This window comes from Haliotis cracherodii, unplaced genomic scaffold (assembly GCF_022045235.1).
Source record: "Haliotis cracherodii isolate W230 unplaced genomic scaffold, xgHalCrac1.p SCAF_1, whole genome shotgun sequence".
NCBI lineage: Eukaryota > Metazoa > Mollusca > Gastropoda > Lepetellida > Haliotidae > Haliotis > Haliotis cracherodii.
The window spans coordinates 47134394-47154332 of NW_027266264.1; the positions used below are offsets into that span (position 1 = coordinate 47134394).

Sequence of the window (19939 nt, forward strand, 5' to 3'; positions counted from 1 at the left end):
AATGGGAGGCTGAAACACCGACAGCTGACAAAGTATTTTACCACGTGTACTTATATACCTGTACTGATGTATCACCGTGTGTTGTCATTAATGCTGCAGAACTCTCTGTGAGCTATGAATACATAGCTATTTTAATTTCAATTAATGTATCTAAACATCTGAATGTCTAAGATACACCTCGAAGAATTAGTTAGCACTGACATTTGTTTTATAGGAAGGAATGGGACATTATGTACAAGAACATAAACGACACTTATATGACATTAGTCAAGTCTAGTCAAGGGCATTGATTCCTTAGTATTAGTAGCCCTTCCTTAGTATTAGTAGCCCTGGGGCATTGTTACTTGGTACTGAATGTCCGAGGACACTAACGGAGGTATCATTTTCTGGGACTGAAAATCCTAGGAAACAATGTCCGACGGATAGTCGGTTCGTAGGAGTATGGTCACTGCGAGACCGGGGCAAGATGAGAAACACACACCAGATGGCCTAAGCTCATTTAAAAACGCCGAGAAGCATTTTCCCAAGTCTTACTTCCAAGTTTGATTTGTGTGCCGTCTGTGACGACACAGCTTGTGTTCTGCCGAAGATGACAAGTACCCTCGACTGATAACAAATCCAGTGAAGAACTCTTTCTTGCTTCAGTGTGACATCAGCTGGCACGTTGTTATCTGGCCTATTCCTTTTGTTTGTGCGTATGAATCGAGATTCACGACACAGAAAAAATACCTCTTTACCGAATTCATTGAGGATGTTATTTTTAATTCTACGAGAAAAACAACGTCTTTTGTTTTGTTCTGTTGTTTGCTCCAATGGGGTGTCCTATTAATTATTGTGTTGTCCTTGTCCTTTCTGATTGTTCTCGGACGTGAGCAACTCGAATCCAGAACGTGGGGTAAAATGGGGGACAAATGTGTTTAGGCGATGGGGAAAGATAAGCCTCTCAAATACGCGCATAATTCGTCCGACAATATATATCATCAAGAATTCACATTGAATCTTCAAGGGCAATTGAGATCCAACCTATCTTTCCTATAGGCGTATTTCTACAAGAGAGTATTTAGCATAATAGGTAATAGTATATTGGTAGTGGTAATATATGATAACCAATACACAAAGGCCAAAAAAAACCCCAGTTTTTAAAGTGTATTTACAAAGAAAGCATCGTTCTAATCAAATGAATAACATAGAATATCTTTTCCATATGACAGTCAGTGTGATGATGGGTGGCGTTAAGACGTATATGAATTATACACACATTGTAACAGTCTATCAACAAACATATACAAATGTATTTACCTCAATATGCGAGGTATTACAAGAAGAGTATTCAAAATTACTGCAGTATTACATCAAATATATAGTTCATTGTGAAACTCTGCGTTCTGAAAGTGCTGTCATGAGTTACATAACCTTTTACGTATGTTCTACATAAGGTTATCTTCTGTCTCCTACCTCTCATCATATACAGGCATACCTTCGCTTTGAACACAGACTCATGACACCCCTTCCATAGATGATACGTCTTACCGACTACCACGTCACATCAGATACATACAGTCCTTACTTCAACGCCGCAACAAGGCAGCGTTATCACGACAAGAAATACTATTAATTTTGACAACTGTAACGCGTGACAAGTAAGTAAATAAACTCTCTCTCTCTCTCTCTCTCTCTCTCTCTCTCTCTCTCTCTCTCTCTCTCTCTCTCTCTCTCTGTTGTATCAATCTATTCAACTGATTGTGAGTGTTTACTTCCACGCCGGAGAAATCCTCCTTGCATCTTCCATATGAGTTGATGCCTTTCATTTCTACAAGTAAAATCTGCTAAGGATGTGCACATACCGTCGGCCACATTTTACATTTTAACACAACACAATACTCGCACAATCCCTTTGTTAAAATGTCACAATACAATGTTTTGTTCTATGACACCAACAAGCTGGATGAAAGGGCACATGGAACCTATAACGTGAAGTACTGATGTATTCCATAATGGAAGTAGACACTCAGCGTGTAGACGGCGACACTGGTTTAAGCCTGCTCGATGCCCTTTCTAGTGGATCTCTAGTCAGTATTTAACATACTACACATCTACAGAATGCCAGCTGTAACAGGCCAGTCGTTTCCAGTCTTTACAAATTGAATTGTACGTGCACGTTATTGATTTTCCAGCACGGCACAGTTTCACTTTATGTATCAACAAAATCATTGTATTCCCATCTCCAAAATCATGGGCTGATGTTTATTCTGTCTATTCTTACGAAATGGTAATGACGTCATGACATACTGCGTTACCATGCTTGGACTCTCTCCCTGTCGGATTTCTTTTTCGTATACTCCGAGGCTTTGTTAACGCTAGTTGGTTGTTTCTCCGGATAGAAGACCAAGTTGCTGTGTCCCATCTTCGCCAGCTCGTACATGGCAGCCAGCCTCTCGATGACCACCTCCAAGACGGAGAGATCGACCCTGAAGAAGCCGCTGAATGGCGAGTCGAGGTCAGACACGACGTAGCACAGCATGCTGATGGAGAAGACGGTGATGATGCACATGACAAGTTCCATGCGGTAGGAGTATGCGTGGAGAAGAAGGATTCCTATGAAGGAGAAGAAGCCCAGTGTCTCCAGGAACGCCCATCTGAAGGAAGAAGTAATGTTCGCAGAGTGAAATGGCCAGAGAGAAATGTGTACAGTGAAAAGAATGAGAGAACATTTATAGAGCTAAGCATTTGTGTAGTGTTATATCATACAGGTGCCCTGAATATGCTTGATAAAGTAATGATACGCTAAATATGAAAAAAAGAACTCTGACGTGGAGAAAAGACTATTTTATCGTTGTGTTTGATGTGTCGAACTTATGGTTGCTTCGAAGTAAAAGCTTGGTCGCTGCATATTCATTCTTGTCGAACCTCGGGCAACTCGTATTACGTAGGTCCCTTTAAGTTCGGCACAATGGTGTTTGACTGTAGCTGAACTTGTTTATGCAATGTTCCTGCAATGCCTTCCATTTGCGTTTTTCATCAGCATATGAGGTTGTCATTGGATTTGCCGAGAAATGTCAATACTTGTATTCAAAGGAGTATAAAAACGTTTAATGATATGTAATGCTGACTACTAATTCATATATTATCAGAAGGAAATTAAGAAGAAACAAGCGCACCTGCCATAAACCGAAACGAAGAGAATCGCATTTCATCAGCATAATGATTTGCCTTAAACTGTCTTAAACTGCCTCATGCTATGAACTAAATGATATACGGTTTGGCGGATTGATGAAGTGTACATACTTACATTATCAATATCATTGTAAAACCTAATATTTTTCGAATTGTGAAACAGAGGGTCCATGCAAATTTTAATCATATTTGTTTAACGATAATTTCATCTTAGATTTCCGACAGTCACTTTCATTAGGTTGGATGACATATTCAATAACGTCAACTTCAGCTGACAGTAATGGTTGCCAAGGCGTTATATATGGGCGTTATATGAATCATTTATATGTTTGGACATGAACAAGTCATGTTTGCTATATGCGTATTTTGTGAATATGCATATACGGACTTGATTCAATGAGTGAGGAGAGGTGTAGTGGAGTAGTTCAGTGGAGTGCATGGAGTTTTGCTTTTGCATCGACCGGGTTTTCGATTGACCACAGGCGTACTATGTGAAGCCCGTGTAGTTGCCGAGGTAATGCTAAAGTGACGTAATATCTCACTCACTCATATTTGTGATTGTGCAGCTGAATCGATCAGAACGACATTGGACCTGATATATCCACAGGGGTACTTACTTCAGCGGATGTATCCGTGCGTGAAGAATACCCATCCGGTCGGAACAAACGCTGTTGAGAAATATGATGTTGCTGATTATTTTTTCGAGTAGCACTCTGTCCACGTGGTGCTTACTGTCCGTATCCACTTGTCGCAGAATGTCTACTACAGACCAAATTTTGACTGAAACAACAACAAAAACGAGTGATTCAGACATAATCTTTCTGGGTTTTTTTGTACACAGTGCAAAGTATGTCGCATTTCGCAGTGCAATTACCGTCAACACCATTCTCCCATTAGAGTTTACACGCGACTTATGGAACAACGACGTTTATAATACAAAAGATTAGACCCGGTATTGTTTCAGTGTTTGAAATAAAAACCTACATTTACTAACATTCGTGCCATAAAAACGCAGAATCGGAAATGATTCAATATATGTTATAATGAATGTATTACATATATTCATGGAAATTAACTCAACCCTTCTTGGACATACCCCAGAAGAGAAAGCATTAACCCTCTTGCTGCAGCATAAATTAGCCTGTGTACTTCAGACGTGTCGTGTATATTTTAAAAATAGCGACTTAATGTCATGACGGTAAAACCCACAACTTTCAAATTTCACACTATCTAAGTTCAGTTTTATCTTCAACTGGATATGTTAATATTTCGAACCATTACGTTGTATTGATAGTAACTATTATAATGGTAAACGTGTTGAAGATGCGCGACGAAGACGGTAACGGCAACTGTTATTTTCACTATGAGCTCTGGGTTATTCCAGGGTCTCGTCAGGCTGCGTTTTGTGTAGGGACATGCCTGGCCAAAACGCTTTCAGGGTGTTATGGTATATGTCTTGATTTCCGGATCCTCGAGAGTTAAACCACATCACTCCGTCACTGAGGATATGTGACATAAGAACTAGTAGCCGATAATAATGGACAGATTTATGGTATCATCATGATTGTAAAAATCCAGGGCGACGCTAAAACGTTAATGTTGCTTTCTTTTGGACGTAATAGATAAAAAGTTAAATCTTTAAATCATTGTTGTCTTTCAAAGCAATAATTATTGCATTATCGAACATATGCTGACAAAAGTAATTCTTGTTCATAGCGTAGTAGGGGTCAATACTCAAAGCTGCGTGTTGTCACGGACCTAAGTTAGGTCCATGGTTATGGCCACCGACTGTGTTGAGATTTGTTACAGCTACTGGTCTATAATTATAGATATCACGTAAATTAAAATTTGTCGTTGCATGGGCAACGTTTCAGCAATATTGCCAACCTTCTAAAAAGTTAAAGATTATTTTGTAACCAAGGCCTTTCAAACAAAACACCACTTGACAAGCACTTCAACCATGCCGCTCGAAAACCTTGTAGGCTAAGCACTTTGTCTCAGACGCTGAAACACTTACCAGGAGTCCGCGCTTCTTGCAAAAGTTTTAAACGATAAATAAACAGTATTGATATTCTAAGCTGTATAGTGCTCCGCAAATGACCCTACGACATACAGCAAAATGTGTTCTTTGAACGTCCACATCGATCACTTAGATTACACACATGGGAATAGAGTGTCAGACTTATTGGCATGATCAGCTCGATTTTCTAATGAAATATCAATTCAATTCTATGATAGCCATAATGCAGTTATATGGGAAATCAACAAGAATATCGGGTATACCTGGAAACCAAACATCAATAACATATAAATCAGGGCTGGTGGGCCAGAGTGTTCAATGATTGATATCGATCACTAAACATTAGGTGGAACATCAGTGCTGTTGACACCGTGTTGACTGAGGCATGCCCATATCGTACATAACACATGTGTCTGGTTTTAGTGAAAGAATATAGATTTATTATCATGAGGGGACAAAGAAATTAAGGCAGCGATCAGAGTTCCAAATAGGCTGTAATCATGGACAGGGGGTTAAAAGTTCAAGAAATATTCATATTATGGACAACGTTAAAACGCACGGCTGCATTGTCTCTGGAGAAATAAATCTTAGACACGTCAAGTGAATCATAATACCGCAATGCACATGCTCATTAAGTTGTTTTGTTGCCGTTGCGTTTGAATTGAAAGTTGTTGACAGTTGCATCAACATTGTACAATAGTACCTTAGTGTACGTATTCCTGTTCAATGACAATATTGAATGCTTTATTGTTGTTGTTGTGTTTGTTGTTGTCTTTACACGTCCAAACAGTGCCCTTAACTAATAGTTTTGTAAATGCACTACCAAAAAGCGTCGCAGAAACGAGGTGTTTGGCGACAATTGCCCCACATGGTACGCATCTGTGATTTCATATTGAAATACTAACAATGCGAAACTTGGTTCATTGATGCTTTAACATGTCCATGCCAAGACATTTGTTTATCGCACAGCAAACTACGTGAATTACGTGATTTCCATGTTTGTGCATTGAACAGAAAAATGTTAAGGATCATGAATATTTTTGTGGATACTTTCATGAAATGGTGTGCTCAGTTTTCACTCCCAAAACATACCCCAAAACATATTGAACAAAAGTAACCTTTTGTTCGGTATATTTTGGATGCAGTTCATTTAATAGTTGTTTTGTTCTTTGCTTTCTGATAAAGGGAGGGCGCAAGGTTTCTGATGTTTTGTATAACGGTGTTCGTATTCAAACAAACCAATGTGTTCTGCTGTAATCGATGAGAAGGTAACTTTACCATGATAGTTTAGCAGGATAACAGGGTAACATGTTAATGCTACTGTTCCACCCGTGATTGTTTATCTGTCATTTTGTATTGGATATTCTGATGGCGTATTGGTGTTGCCAGACTACAAGATGTATCGTGCATTCATTTTCAGAATGAATTTATGTATCGACCGTTATGACATCAAACATGTTTTCACATAAACGGCAGTCATTAATATGGATTTGCTACCATATACTTATTACAGCATCGAGATATCACTGGAATTCGAAGGCAAATCGTAAAGATTGTGCATTTTTCAACTTCTCATGAACATCTTATCACAAACTAATGAGGTGGTGAGGTGAAATGGGGTTTAACGTCGAGGCCAAGATTATTGCACTTATAGAGCGACGTGCATGTACGTGTGTGACTGCTTGTACTAGTCCGAACTAATGCGTAATATATAGTGCCAGCCTACTAAGATAACATTTATACCCCACTCAGACAAAGTACTATATACTGATTCCGAACCGACCAGCCTTTTTTGAACCCTAAAATGCAGGGCGCCAGGCAGGGTAACTGGAAGTACCATCTTTGAAAGTCTGTTGGTATGACGCGACCAGGGATCAAATCCCCGACCTTCCGCTACCCAGGCAGACGCTCTACCACTAGACCACGGAGACGGTCACACTAACTAATAAGGATTCCATCATCCCACAATATCCGCAGCACAAGACAATCACCAAGTGTATTTAAATGTATATGGCCTTTATATACGGGAAGGTATCAGAAACGTTGATTACTTCAATTGTACATATTGCAGTGGATAGAATGTATGTTCGTAGAGCGGATGTCGGTGGTTCTATCCCAAACCGCATCATACCAAAAGACGTTTAAATATGGTACTTGTTTTTACCCCTGCCTGGCGCTCGTCGTTGGTCGGCTCGCAGACAGTATATTGTTTCTGAGTGGGGGAATACATGTATAACTGGGATTTGGTATGATGTCTATCATTACAGACCGCCGTCATATAGCTGTAAATTGCTGAGTGCGGCGTTAAACAACAAACACACAAACAACTGGATCACAATAATCAATGAGTTACTAATACAACCACGGTATTTAGGATAAGAAGCACACGTATTATTTTATAAAAGTCTTTGAAGTATCCTACCTCTCACGTCTTCCTTAGGTTTGTTGACATAGGATGATGGATCCCTGTCCAGAAGTTGCAATACCATGAATATAGCCTCAGCTTTTATTGCCCGGTAGATATCAAGCCTCAGCTTCTTGTTGGGCAGTCGAATCTTTGTAGTAAATGTTGCTATGTGATCTATCATGCTCATCTCCCCTGTCATCTTAGTGAGGATCTCGTGCTGCTTGTTGAGAGCTGACTGGAAGGCAAAGCCAAACGATGTTGCATACACCAGTCCAGCAGGAGCTAGAAAACAGGCAATGGCGTCGTTGATGTCAGGAGGAGTTGCGTATTGGTCTTTGGGCCACAGAAACAAGGTGAAGGGTTCATAGAGGTACAGAGTCAGAGGACAAAGAGCAAGGGAGAGTACTGCCGGAAGTGCGATTCGAATTAGTTCCTGTGGTCGGTTGTGGGAGGTTCTGAGGCTACCGATGACCTCAATGTCAAAGGGTGTAAGGAATTCGTCGTCGGCATCCTTCACGAGTTTTTCCTGGTTGTTATTCTCCATGCTGATGATTTTTGGTTTCAGTTCACAGGATACTTTGGCCCTTTGAAGCCACATTGCTCTCATAGCGGTTTTACCCATGCTGACTAGAGTGGAAGGAACGGCTGTGAAACGCGCCTTTACCACGAGGAACACGAGACCTGCAGGAAGATTAGGTCAAGTCATGATTGACATTTGATGTACATTCTTATAATTAGATATAATCATTTGAAGACATATCCCAAGAATGATACAAGATCCCAAATATAATTAGTCCCATATCCTCATAAAGTATCCTCCCCCTGGACTGTAATCTAAATATATGCTGTATACGTTTCGTATGTATAAACAGTTTAATGGATACAAGACATAGAAACATGGAAATGGGTCATTTATATTGATCAATGTGAACTACATCTAACAAGCCCTTGAGATGGACTATTAATTGTGTTTTACCCACTTGTGAACTAAACGTCGTACGAAGGGATAAACGGACTTTTCAAAGCCTGAGGTTTTCCCTGTAATATTTGCAATTATAATATAACCATTTGTTTCAAACAGAATTAAGAAGGATGAGGCGTTTTCAACACTACATAAAAACATCAAAGATACTTACTGATTTATACAGGAGTAAGCTCTTTGTGTTTCAGAATATGAAGTTCATTCGACATTCTAATTGCCACAGTGATTTAACATTACATGAACCCGGACAAAATGCGTCAAACCGATGATTTTCTTTTCGAGGTTTGTGAACTTCAGAGGACGTGTAGAAAAGGGAATGCCTCAAAATATACTGATGAAAATGAATAAAGGAACACCGAGCTTTAGATTCAGAAGAGGTATATGCTGTCATAGGTTCCCAGCTTTGTCTACCAGATGTTAACCGTAGACATGGGGGACACACCAGATACCGACATTTGATGCTTACATGTGTAGAATTTGTATGTGCGCTATTTCAAATATACTGACAGTAAAGCTAATTTCCCTATATTTTTCATTGTTCCCTTATTCGCTTCCATCTGTAATACATATACGCTATGCATTCCTAGGCTATCTATTCCGTATTGTTTTACTTACCGAATATTATAACCACCATGAGAGCAAATGGAGGAATGACAATTTCTGCCACTGATGGTCTCGTTTCAGGAACCGCCTCCTTTTCACTCACAGGTTCACTGGTTATCTCAGGCTCCCCCGACGTTTCCGGTTCGGAGGTTGTTTCGGGTTCTGCGCTTGTCTCGGCCTCTGCTGTGGTTTCCGGTTCGGAGGTTGTTTCGGGTTCTGCGCTTGTCTCGGTCTCTGCTGTGGTTTCCGGTTCGGAGGTTGTTTCGGCTTCTGCGCTTGTCTCGGCCTCTGCTGTGGTTTCCGGTTCGGAAGTTGTTTCGGGTTCTGCGCTTGTCTCGGCCTCTGCTGTGGTTTCCGGTTCGGAGGATGTTTCGGGCTCTGCGCTTGTCAAGGCCTCTGCTGTGGTTTCCGGTTCGGAGGTTGTTTCGGCTTCTGCGCTTGTCTCGGCCTCTGCTGTGGTTTCCGGTTCGGAGGTTGTTTCGGCTTCTGCGCTTGTCTCGGCCTCTGCTGTGGTTTCCGGTTCAGAGGTTGTTTCGGGTTCTGCGATTGTCTCGGCCTCTGCTGTGGTTTCCGGTTCGGAGGTTGTTTCGGGTTCTGCGCTTGTCAAGGCCTCTGCTGTGGTTTCGGGTTCTGCGCTTGTCTCGGCCTCTGCTGTGGTTTCCGGTTCAGAGGTTGTTTCGGGTTCTGCACTTGTCTCGGCCTCTGCTGTGGTTTCCGGTTCGGAGGTTGTTTCGGGTTCTGCGCTTGTCTCGGCCTCTGCTGTGGTTTCCGGTTCGGAAGTTGTTTCGGGTTCTGCGCTTGTCTCGGCCTCTGCTGTGGTTTCCGGTTCGGAGGTTGTTTCGGGTTCTGCGATTGTCAAGGCCTCTGCTGTGGTTTCGGGTTCTGCGCTTGTCTCGGCCTCTGCTGTGGTTTCCGGTTCGGAAGTTGTTTCGGGTTTTGCGCTTGTCTCGGCCTCTGCTGTGGTTTCCGGTTCGGAGGTTGTCTCAGGTTCAGCTGTTGTTTCCGGTTCAGAGGTCGTTTCTGGCTCAGCTGAATGTCATAGGTTAGAATAAGAATGGCGAATAGTGGAAAGATAACGCCTAAAACCAATTCTTCAGACTCGAGTTTTAAGCAAAATGGGAAAAGAATGTTAAAGAAATGTAAAGCTCTTATAATAACGTTTAATCAAATTCATGAGCGGGTAATTTGTATGAGCCACCTATATTTAATGTGCTTTCATCCTTTCTTGTTGACATTTAGTAGTATCAATAGTATAGTATCAATTAAAGTGTTTTAATTCTTGTATGTGCCTAATGTAAATCACACAATTCCTCAGACTCCGTGTTCTGCAAGTGTCCCTGCCGATTCACTATCACAATAATCCCTTTTCCTATATACTGACTGAAATTATTTCAATGTGCCGTATTGCCGATAACTGACGCAACGCAATCATTGTTTCTACAAACAGATATGCTTACGACAGACATAAGGTGACAATTGTTTCTGTTTGCCAAAGCAACCCTTTTGGCAAATTGGCATTGAATACCTCTATATACTCATTACAGACACATAAAGCCACTCCATACCCGTTGCATTTATTACTTACACAATGAAACCGACATATACCCGTTTTACTTATTGTGGACGCAATGAAACCACCATATACCCGTTTTACTTATTGTGGACACAGTGAAACCACCATATACACGTTTTACTTATTTTGGACACAATGAAACCACCATATACGTGTTTTACTTATTGTGGACACAATAAAACCACCATATACCCGTTTTACTTATTGTGGACACAATGAAACCACCATATACGCGTTTTACTTATTGTGGACACAATGAAACCACCATATACGTGTTTTACTTATTGTGGACACAATAAAACCACCATATACCCGTTTTACTTATTGTGGACAATAAAAACACCATATACGCGTTTTACTTCTTTTGGACACAATAAAAACACCATATACGCGTTTTACTTTTTTTGGACTCTAAATCAAAAAAACATTACGGAGACAATAAAACCACTATACTTGAAAATATAACAATGTTTCTCTATGCCCGTATTTCATATTTCTAACATAACAAAAACACTATATTTCAATTTACCTATAATTACAGACGAGAACGACAGTATTATGTCGTTATATAAAGGTACAGACAAGCCCTGTTGTTGTCCCAACTGTTCCTTTTATCTCGATAAGTACTCCCACGAGCCTTCTTCATATCTAAGAGCAGGGACCATATTCCAGTTCTACGATTAGTATATCTGTGTATCTATAGTGAACGGATCGCGCAAACGGCATTTTCCTCTTTCTACTGTGTAAGCCCCGTAAGCCTCTGGGTACATGCAGTTCCAGCGGGACTGTGTATTGGCTGGAGCTTAAGCTGTGCTTTAATATGTTCAGTACTGATGTCACCATTGTTTCTGCGTTAACCTAGCACTCCTAGCGAACGACAACATATACACTGTTTTTTTCCCACGTGTCCACTAACCAGTGATGTTGATGGGCAGAGCTGTTGCCGCCTCTGTCGGTGGAAGTACCCGGCTCATCGGTCCCTGCAGCAAATAGCTGCTTACAATCACTAACAGCAGCGACTCCATCGTTGTAGTGTTGACGAATCTAAAATATATCAAAAGTTTACTTACAAACAACAATACTGTATTTTTTCCATGTATCTGATAAAATCTTGTATAGATTGTGTTTATAATAATATATTTTGAGAGGCCTTTCCTCAAATCCATTCACCCTGGCTTTCGTCGCACACAAAACATCTATACATGCTTATGCTTGCTGAAGGCACAGATGTAGGTTGCTTAAAACGAAGTATTCTTTAACTGACCCTTTAACTGACCCTTTAACTGACCCTGACCCCTGCCAACGATTCAAGGGAACCAACGACACATTTTATCTAGAAATATTCATTTTGGTTTTGTAAAACATGAGGACATTATATTTCTTCCCGCAATTTCCGGGAAGACATAATATCAGTTTTTGAGATCATGTTTTAGAATTTCACGCGAGATGATTTACCACTGAATTATACACAAGAAAAACATCATCCATTGCCGAATGAAATCTTTGCTAAAAGCAGAGTCCGTTGTACGAATCCGACTATATGTGGATATATGTAGAAATGATATTATATGCTGCATTGCCGAGGAGCAAATATGTTTGAATTTCGTGAATCTAATTATATATATAGACGGAACAAATATGTTTCGTAAAGATGACTCAGGTGTGTTGAGTAATTGTAATTATTTACTTTATGGTGTATATTGTCTGGTTCTCTCTGTTAACAGACTGGTAAATATGATTAGCCTCAAACCATACTGTCTTCTCACAGAGAGCAATACAATAGCTCGTACTTTTCAAATGGATTCAATGGTTAAAAACCGGTTCGTTGATTATCTACAAAAGGCACTGCAAATGAGGGCATTGCAACATCTATGCACAGCATGAAAGTACATTGATTTCAAGAAAGTCTGTTGTGTCAAGGTTTCGAAAGCCATAAACTGTTTTTTTGTTTTTGTATAGTTTAGTTTTGTGGGTTTTTTTTGTTTTGGGGTGTTTGGTGTTTTGTTGTTTTGTTGGGTTTTTTTTTTTTTTTTTTTTTTGGGGGGGGGGGTTGTTGTTGTTGTTTTTTTGGGGGGGGGGTTGGGGGGGGGGGGGGTTGTTTTTTTTGTTGTTTTTTTTTTTGTTTTTTTTTGCGGGGGGGGGGGTGCTTTTATTTTATTTTTTTTTTTTTTTTTTTTTTTTTTGTTGTTTTGTTTTTTGTTGTTGGTTTTTTTTTGGGGGGGTTGGGTTTTGGTTGTTAGATTTAAAAGAGTATCTAAGAGTAGATAGTTTTAGTGCGTCAATAAAGGCTCTAATGTTAACCATGCGTTATCCACCCTCCTCAGATTTTCTTGTCAATGTGATCTTTTATATTTTGTCTTTTTAATTTTTGAGACAAAATTGTAAGTTTTTATGACTGTTTTTTCTTTCTATTATTTCTTTTTCTCCAATTTGCAAGCAATCTATTTATTACTTCTTTTGTATTGATTATCCAGAGTTCACCTGAGTTTGGATTAAACATAATTCCTAGTACTTCAAATTCCTTATTGTGCCATTCTATTTGTAAATCTTGACATAACCGATCATTGCTACCCGCTTTTTAGCCTATCCATATTGCTATTGTCTTATCTACATTAATTTTTAAGCCAGACAACTGATTTTTTTTATATGATCCATTTTCAAATATTCTTGGGGTGTCTTAGTTTAAGTTCTATATTATGTGTTCCAAACAACTGTGTCATTATTTGCATTGTTTATTGATAATATCTGTTTCAGTAGATACAAATATTTGATCCCTGCAAGATGCTAACACATCCTCCTACAACGGAAAGCAATTGGGGCTCTCGTACAAATCGATGTCCCGTCACAGCTTTTCATTCATTGCAAAATACAGTTTAAATCTACCAAATATTCGTAATCACGAGAACTTTCTGCTGAAAGCCGAGTCCATTGTACGAATCCGACTGTTTCATAAGCATGTGTTTATTGATCACTATATAATGGTGATGATAGCAGGTGTTCGCGAAAAGGTGGCACTATCACAAACACTTACAAAGACAAGTCAATTGTTCACTTGAACAAACATCCGAACACAAAGTACAAGTGAGTGAGTGAACGAGTGAGTGAGTGAGTATTGTTTTACGTAGCTTTACAGCAATATCACGACGGGCGACACCAGAAATGGCCTTCACACATTGTAACCATACAAGTTAATATAGGGAAGTGTATCGGATATATCCACCATTATGGTCACTGATGCGACAAATTTGGAAATGTCCTTCACATCGCCTATCATATAACTTGTTGAAGCTTTGCTAAGGTTTTGAATTTTAAACCCTGATCAAACACCTGTTGTATGAAGGCCCTTTGATAACTTCAGAGAAAAGGTAAGTTCGATTGTTCCTCAAACCTTGTGAAGTGTGAACACCAAAGGCGGGAGCTTGTGGAATATTGCTCGACATGAAATTGACTATTTGAAAAGCTGAAGTCATCCCTCTTTTCTTCCAGTCAAAAACAGAATTTTCCCACGGGCGTGTATTATATGTAAGCCTCATAGTACATAGTACATATTATTATATTTATAAATTAGCCATTCCTAATGGAAATATGACAGAATATTATTAGTAAATTATGTACAACTATTTATGCATTAATACTAAACAGGTTCCTACGACGTTTCAAACTAATTAAAGACATTTTGGCTAAAAAACATTCATTTTGCATATCGTTACTGGACATTAGACATGATTTTAAAATGTTCTAAAAGTGAAAAAATATAAAAGATGGGTTTATTTAAGATGCGTGTTGACAAAAATTAAACCGAAAATCGTCATGAATTGGATAGCAACATGCACCTCGTCCTCCACAACACTGGGACTGTACAGGGGCCACGTGCACTGATCACCAGGTAGATTCCCGAACAGTCCGGTTTCTTAACGAAATTGGGTAACACCGCATAAGTGTTTTGCTGGGAGCATCTCAAGTTACCGGACATTAACATTGTGACGTGCACTTCTACGAAAGCCTAATGGTGCCACTTAGTTAGCATTAATTTATTTTTTTAAATCGAAATTTCCTTTGAATTCCTTTATTTTCTCGGCATTTCGAGTATTTTCTCGTTACTTTGATTATATTCTCGTTATTTCTAGAATTTGCTCGAAATAACGATTTTTTGTATCGTTACTTTGCATATTTTCTCGTTATTTCAAGTTTATCTCAAAAACTCGATTCTTTTCTCGTTGTTTCGATTATTTTCTCATTCTTTCCATTACTTTCTCGTTATTTCGATTATTTTCTCGTTGTGTCAAGTATATTTAAAAAAACTCGAAATTTCGATTCCACATGAAGAACATTTTGCTTTTCGAAGAATGTTAGTTCCGCTTTGTAAGAACCATACATATCAAGGTACCATTACACGATGTTCAACATTGAGGTATGTTTCGGCGACATCTTCAATGTCAAAGAACTTTTCCGATAAACATGCACATCTCCGTCTTTCCTGGTGGAATCTTCATTCCAGTCAGTAACATTCCCCAAACCGTTAGATACCTATTTCCTACCCGAAATCCCCAACGACCTCTTCCTCGACTATTTCCATTTACTCGTGGTAGACATGGTTGTTACCAGTCGTCTTGGTGTCGGTTATCGTCGCGTCCTCATTGCTCGTTGTTAAAAACAATTATACTGACCAGTCGAGCGTGACTGACGTTTATCATGGCTACTTGAACGTTGTCTTTCCTCGTAGTTGTCTGTTTAAGCGTTGTTTGGTCCCTGGCATGACTCTGTTGTCCTCCTTATCCTCGCCAAATGTTTTAATTATGGTTCTCAAGTTCTGCATTTGACGTAACTGACTGGAAGTAGTGTATGGTATAATATAAACATCCTTACATTTCTAGGCGTATTAAGCTTAGACTTTGTCTTAAGGATGGTATGTTTATCGTCCTTTGATGGACGTGTGGCAATAACATCACCAACTTTAGATTCTGTTTTAGATGCTTTTCTTTCGACATGGTTAATTTTGATGTCAGATAACTTAAGACCCCCTCTTACAACAGAAGCGAGGTCAGTCCTAACGTTGTTAATTTCATGGTTGAATTCTGAGTTTTGATGAAATTCTGCCTTGTATCACAAAGTCTCTGTTCAAAAAATTATTTCATCCAATATGCTAATATCGGATAAAACCAATACACTCTTCCACTTTTTTGTCCCCCATTTCTCCAGGCAGAGGCTTCTTTCATGCGTTTCTGTTTACGGTTATGATATGTTTGTGATTGCAATCAACGAACTGCTGGTATAAATCTATGAAATCTTCAGAACAAATCTTCATTGCTTATGTCATTTTGATAGGACACGTGGAGGATGAAGAGAGGGAAAGATTGTACGTAAGTTCATAACCGACAAACAGTACTGATAATCAGTCTACCATTCATACAACTGTTAATGTATGACATACCCCAACCCAGCGCGAAGATATTGCTCGGTAAACAAAATTTAGAGCATTCCTAGCTGGGATATCGGGTAGAAATAGAAGCGCTCCGTGACGAGATGAATCTATCTAAAACAGAGGTTAGGAAGGATCAATGTATCTGAGGTGAATTATGCAAACTGAAACAAGTACATCTAAACACTTTAAAGCTAATCAATATTATCAACTACACAATGTTGGGTGGCATGATGTTAACTGTCTTCCAGAGTACCACATCGCCGAGCTTGGAGAGGCATAAGTGCTTCTTAGTGCATTGTTATTATCTTTATCATAATTATTATTTATAGATTAAAAATGCAGCAAAAGACGGTTTGTGTGATCCTGTACAGTCAAGCTCAGACAGCGAATGGGACTTCTCAAAAGGGACAGGAAATTCAACAATATAAATGATTTCATTGGATTTAGAAAAAAGGACAAGATCAGGTTTGTTGGCCTGGACAGCATGGCGAAGATGGTAATAAAAGGATCGAACCACTCCATCATGTAGCTTCAGACACTGTGTTTGTTCCAAATATGGGCATCCACTGACAATGTGTTGGGCAGTCTCATTCAATTCATTGCATACTTCGACATTTCATATTTACATTTTTATGCAAAATCACACATGGACGGTTTCGAGAGGGAAGTGACTGGCCCTGAACAACAAAGAGAAAGCCTTCTGTTTCACCTTTCAGGCCAGTCGATTTCATCCAAGGGAAGGACTCTGCGGGGTTGTTGAACAACTCAACACACTGCATATAAACTCGATGCAGTGGTCGTTCAGATAGCCTCTCCTTGAAAAACCGATTTTATATGGCACTTCGCTTGGTTGACACACATTTCTGTACAGTCCAGTAGTACAGAACCATCAACAAAATCAACACTGACATGATTGTCCCGCATACTTAGCTAGTGTAATAAAACTGTGGAATGCCTTGTTTCCATCATGAATCTTGACATGCTTCACAAGAGGATGATGATGATGTTGATTATTATTATTATTGTTGTTGTTGTCTAGTTGACTGCTACGTGTGTTGTTTCACTCTTTATGCACAGTTTTAGATATAGTTCAGATGAGGCGGTTTAACCGGTCTCTTTTATTTCTAGGTCACGTGGGTAAACCAGTGGAAAAGAACGCCGGCACAATTGAAAAAGAAAGGAATTTAAATATAAGATAAATAACGAATTTGATTAAATTTGAAATGTGTGAGCTGAGAAGCGACATTAACTTATATAGCGGTCCTATCAATAAACCACCAAAGCTTGGTAGGAACAAATGCAAGGGAAGCACTGAAAAAGCTACCCTTGGTTGTAACTAATGCGAGGGAAGCACGAAAACAGCATCACATGGTTGTAACTACTGATAGGGAAGCACTTAAAGAGCAATGTTTGGTAGAAGCTAATGCAAAGGAAGCACTAGAATAGAAACGCTTGGTTGGAACTAATGCAAGAGAAGCACTAAAAGAGCAACGCTCTGTTGTGACTTATGCAAAGAAAGCACTAAAATAACAAGGCTTCTTTGTAGCTAATACAAGAGAAGCACTGTAGTAGTAACGCTTGGTTGCAACTAACACACAAGAAGCACTAAAAGAGCAACGCTTGGTTGTAACTAATGCAAAGGATTCACTAATAAAAGCAATGCTTTGTTGTTGCTAATACAAGAGAAGCACTAACACAGGAACACTTGGTTGTAACTACTGATATGGAAGCACTAATTGAGCAATGTTTGGTAGAAGCTAATGCAAAGGAAGCATTACAATAGCAACGATTAGTAGGAGATAATGCGAGGGATGTGCTACATTTGCTTCCAGCGTGTTGAAATCCCTTCGAGTATTCAAACATGCTATACTTTCAAGACACAGTAAGTGACGTCATATGCTTCAGTGACAACTGAACTGACTGGATAGTACAACGCCGACAATCAAAAGTTGTTCTAATAAATATGATCAACGCATGTAGACTAGAACCGATTCAACGTTAAATTCAAATGTCGGACAGAGATTTTACTACAGGAAAGTATGGATACCCAGCGAAACCTCCAGACGATTTACATGCTTCGCATTTCATTTTGCAACCTTATAGATTTGGGTACGCATTCCGACTGGTTTTGCAATGCTATTAAGTACTTACACTAAGTAGACATCGTTGTATCGAAGGTCTGAATGCAAAGTAACATATTTCTTGTTTTTTAGAATATTTTGAAAATGAATTTTGTATTCGCGATACTGTTGAATCATATTCGAGTTTTGATACAAATATAATTTAACATGAACATGCAAAATAAAATGTTTGATACACATGTACTATATTGGATGATTGGATGGTTCACTTGTACTTACTTTAAAGGTGTTCAAAACGAAAGGATTGCGTTCTTCAGGGTAATTTCAAATCTATGCTTTTGTTGGTAATTCCAATCTTTTAGAATTATTCACAGAGGCACACGTGCTCGTAATCCAGTCTTCTACAGTTCCTTGGAGATTGGTTATCACGATTCCACATACTTTTCAAGAAAAAATCTTTTGGTTTCTCCTCTCATGACGGTTTCCTAATGTTTCCTTTTAAATCTTCAATAATCCAGATCGGGACCGTTTTACACTTTCACGAATAGCATGTAAAGCCTATAGATTGAAAACAGTACTCAATATACCACTGACAAGCGACCAAGACCACCAGGATTCTCCATGAACCACAGCGTCGCGTTAAAAGTAGACTTGAAGGTTCACCAGTGTTAAGTGTCAAACGTGAGTTCCCTGGCTACATCCGGGCACTATCGATTCTACAAGGATGGGCCAGTTATATGTTGGGATAGAACTTTGTGTTGGTTGCATATCGACGTACACGTCATCGCTCTCACAGACCAATCCATTGTCACTTGTCGCTATGTACATGCAGTTGCATTGAGCTTCCTTCAGCTGGCGCATAGCTTTGTTAGCAACGGCGTGTTTGTTATAATTGACATTATTCATAATCAGTCGTAAATTGATGACATCCCTTTGAGATGCTGGAAATTGACGATATCCCTTCATGGTGTTGGTATTTGATGATATCACTTCATCGTGTTAGTAATTTTTGATATTACATCAACGTGTAGGAAACTGATGATATCCATTCATGGTGTTGGTAGTTGATGATATCACTTCATCGTGTTGGTAATTGTTCATATTACATCCACGTGTAGGAAACTGATGATATCCATTCATGGTGTTGGTAGTTGATGATATCACTTCATCGTGTTAGTAATTGTTGATATTACATCGATGTGTAGGAAACAGATGATATTACTTCATGGTGTTGGTAATTGATTTTATCCCTTCAACGTATTAGTATTTGTTGATATTACATCCATGTGTAGGAAACTGACGATATCACTTCAAGCTGTTGGTTAGTGATGATAACACTTCATGCTGTTGGTAATTGATGATATTACTACATGGTGTTGGTAATTAATGACATCACTTCATCGTGTTAGTAATTGTTGATATTACATCCATGAGTAGGAAACTGGTGATATCACATTCATATGCCACTTCATGTTGAAGGTAATTGATTATTTCACTTCACTGTGAAGGAAATTGATATCACTTCTTGTGTTGAAATAGAACTACATAACTATCAATTGTAGAATGTGGTCAGGGTAGTGGGCTGATGTCAATGATGTATCTTGTCACGTGGTCAGGCGGCCAACTGACAGCTTTTTGTTTAATGATTGGATTATGAAACAAAATATATTGTCAACT

At 39.2% G+C, this 19939-nt stretch overlaps 1 protein-coding gene across 1 annotated transcript; it reads right to left on the minus strand.

Moving 5' to 3' along the window:
• Positions 1–1667: 1667 nt before the first annotated feature.
• Positions 1668–18940, minus strand: LOC139464881 (uncharacterized). The gene is made up of 6 exons (XM_071246453.1): positions 18542–18940; positions 11676–11803; positions 9199–10215; positions 7617–8282; positions 3792–3954; positions 1668–2636 (listed from the first exon to the last, which is right to left on the minus strand). The coding sequence occupies exons 2-6, from the start codon at positions 11782–11784 to the stop codon at positions 2294–2296; spliced, it is 2298 nt and encodes a 765-aa protein (XP_071102554.1). The 5' UTR covers positions 11785–11803; positions 18542–18940; the 3' UTR covers positions 1668–2293.
• Between the last annotated feature and the right edge of the window lie 999 nt (positions 18941–19939).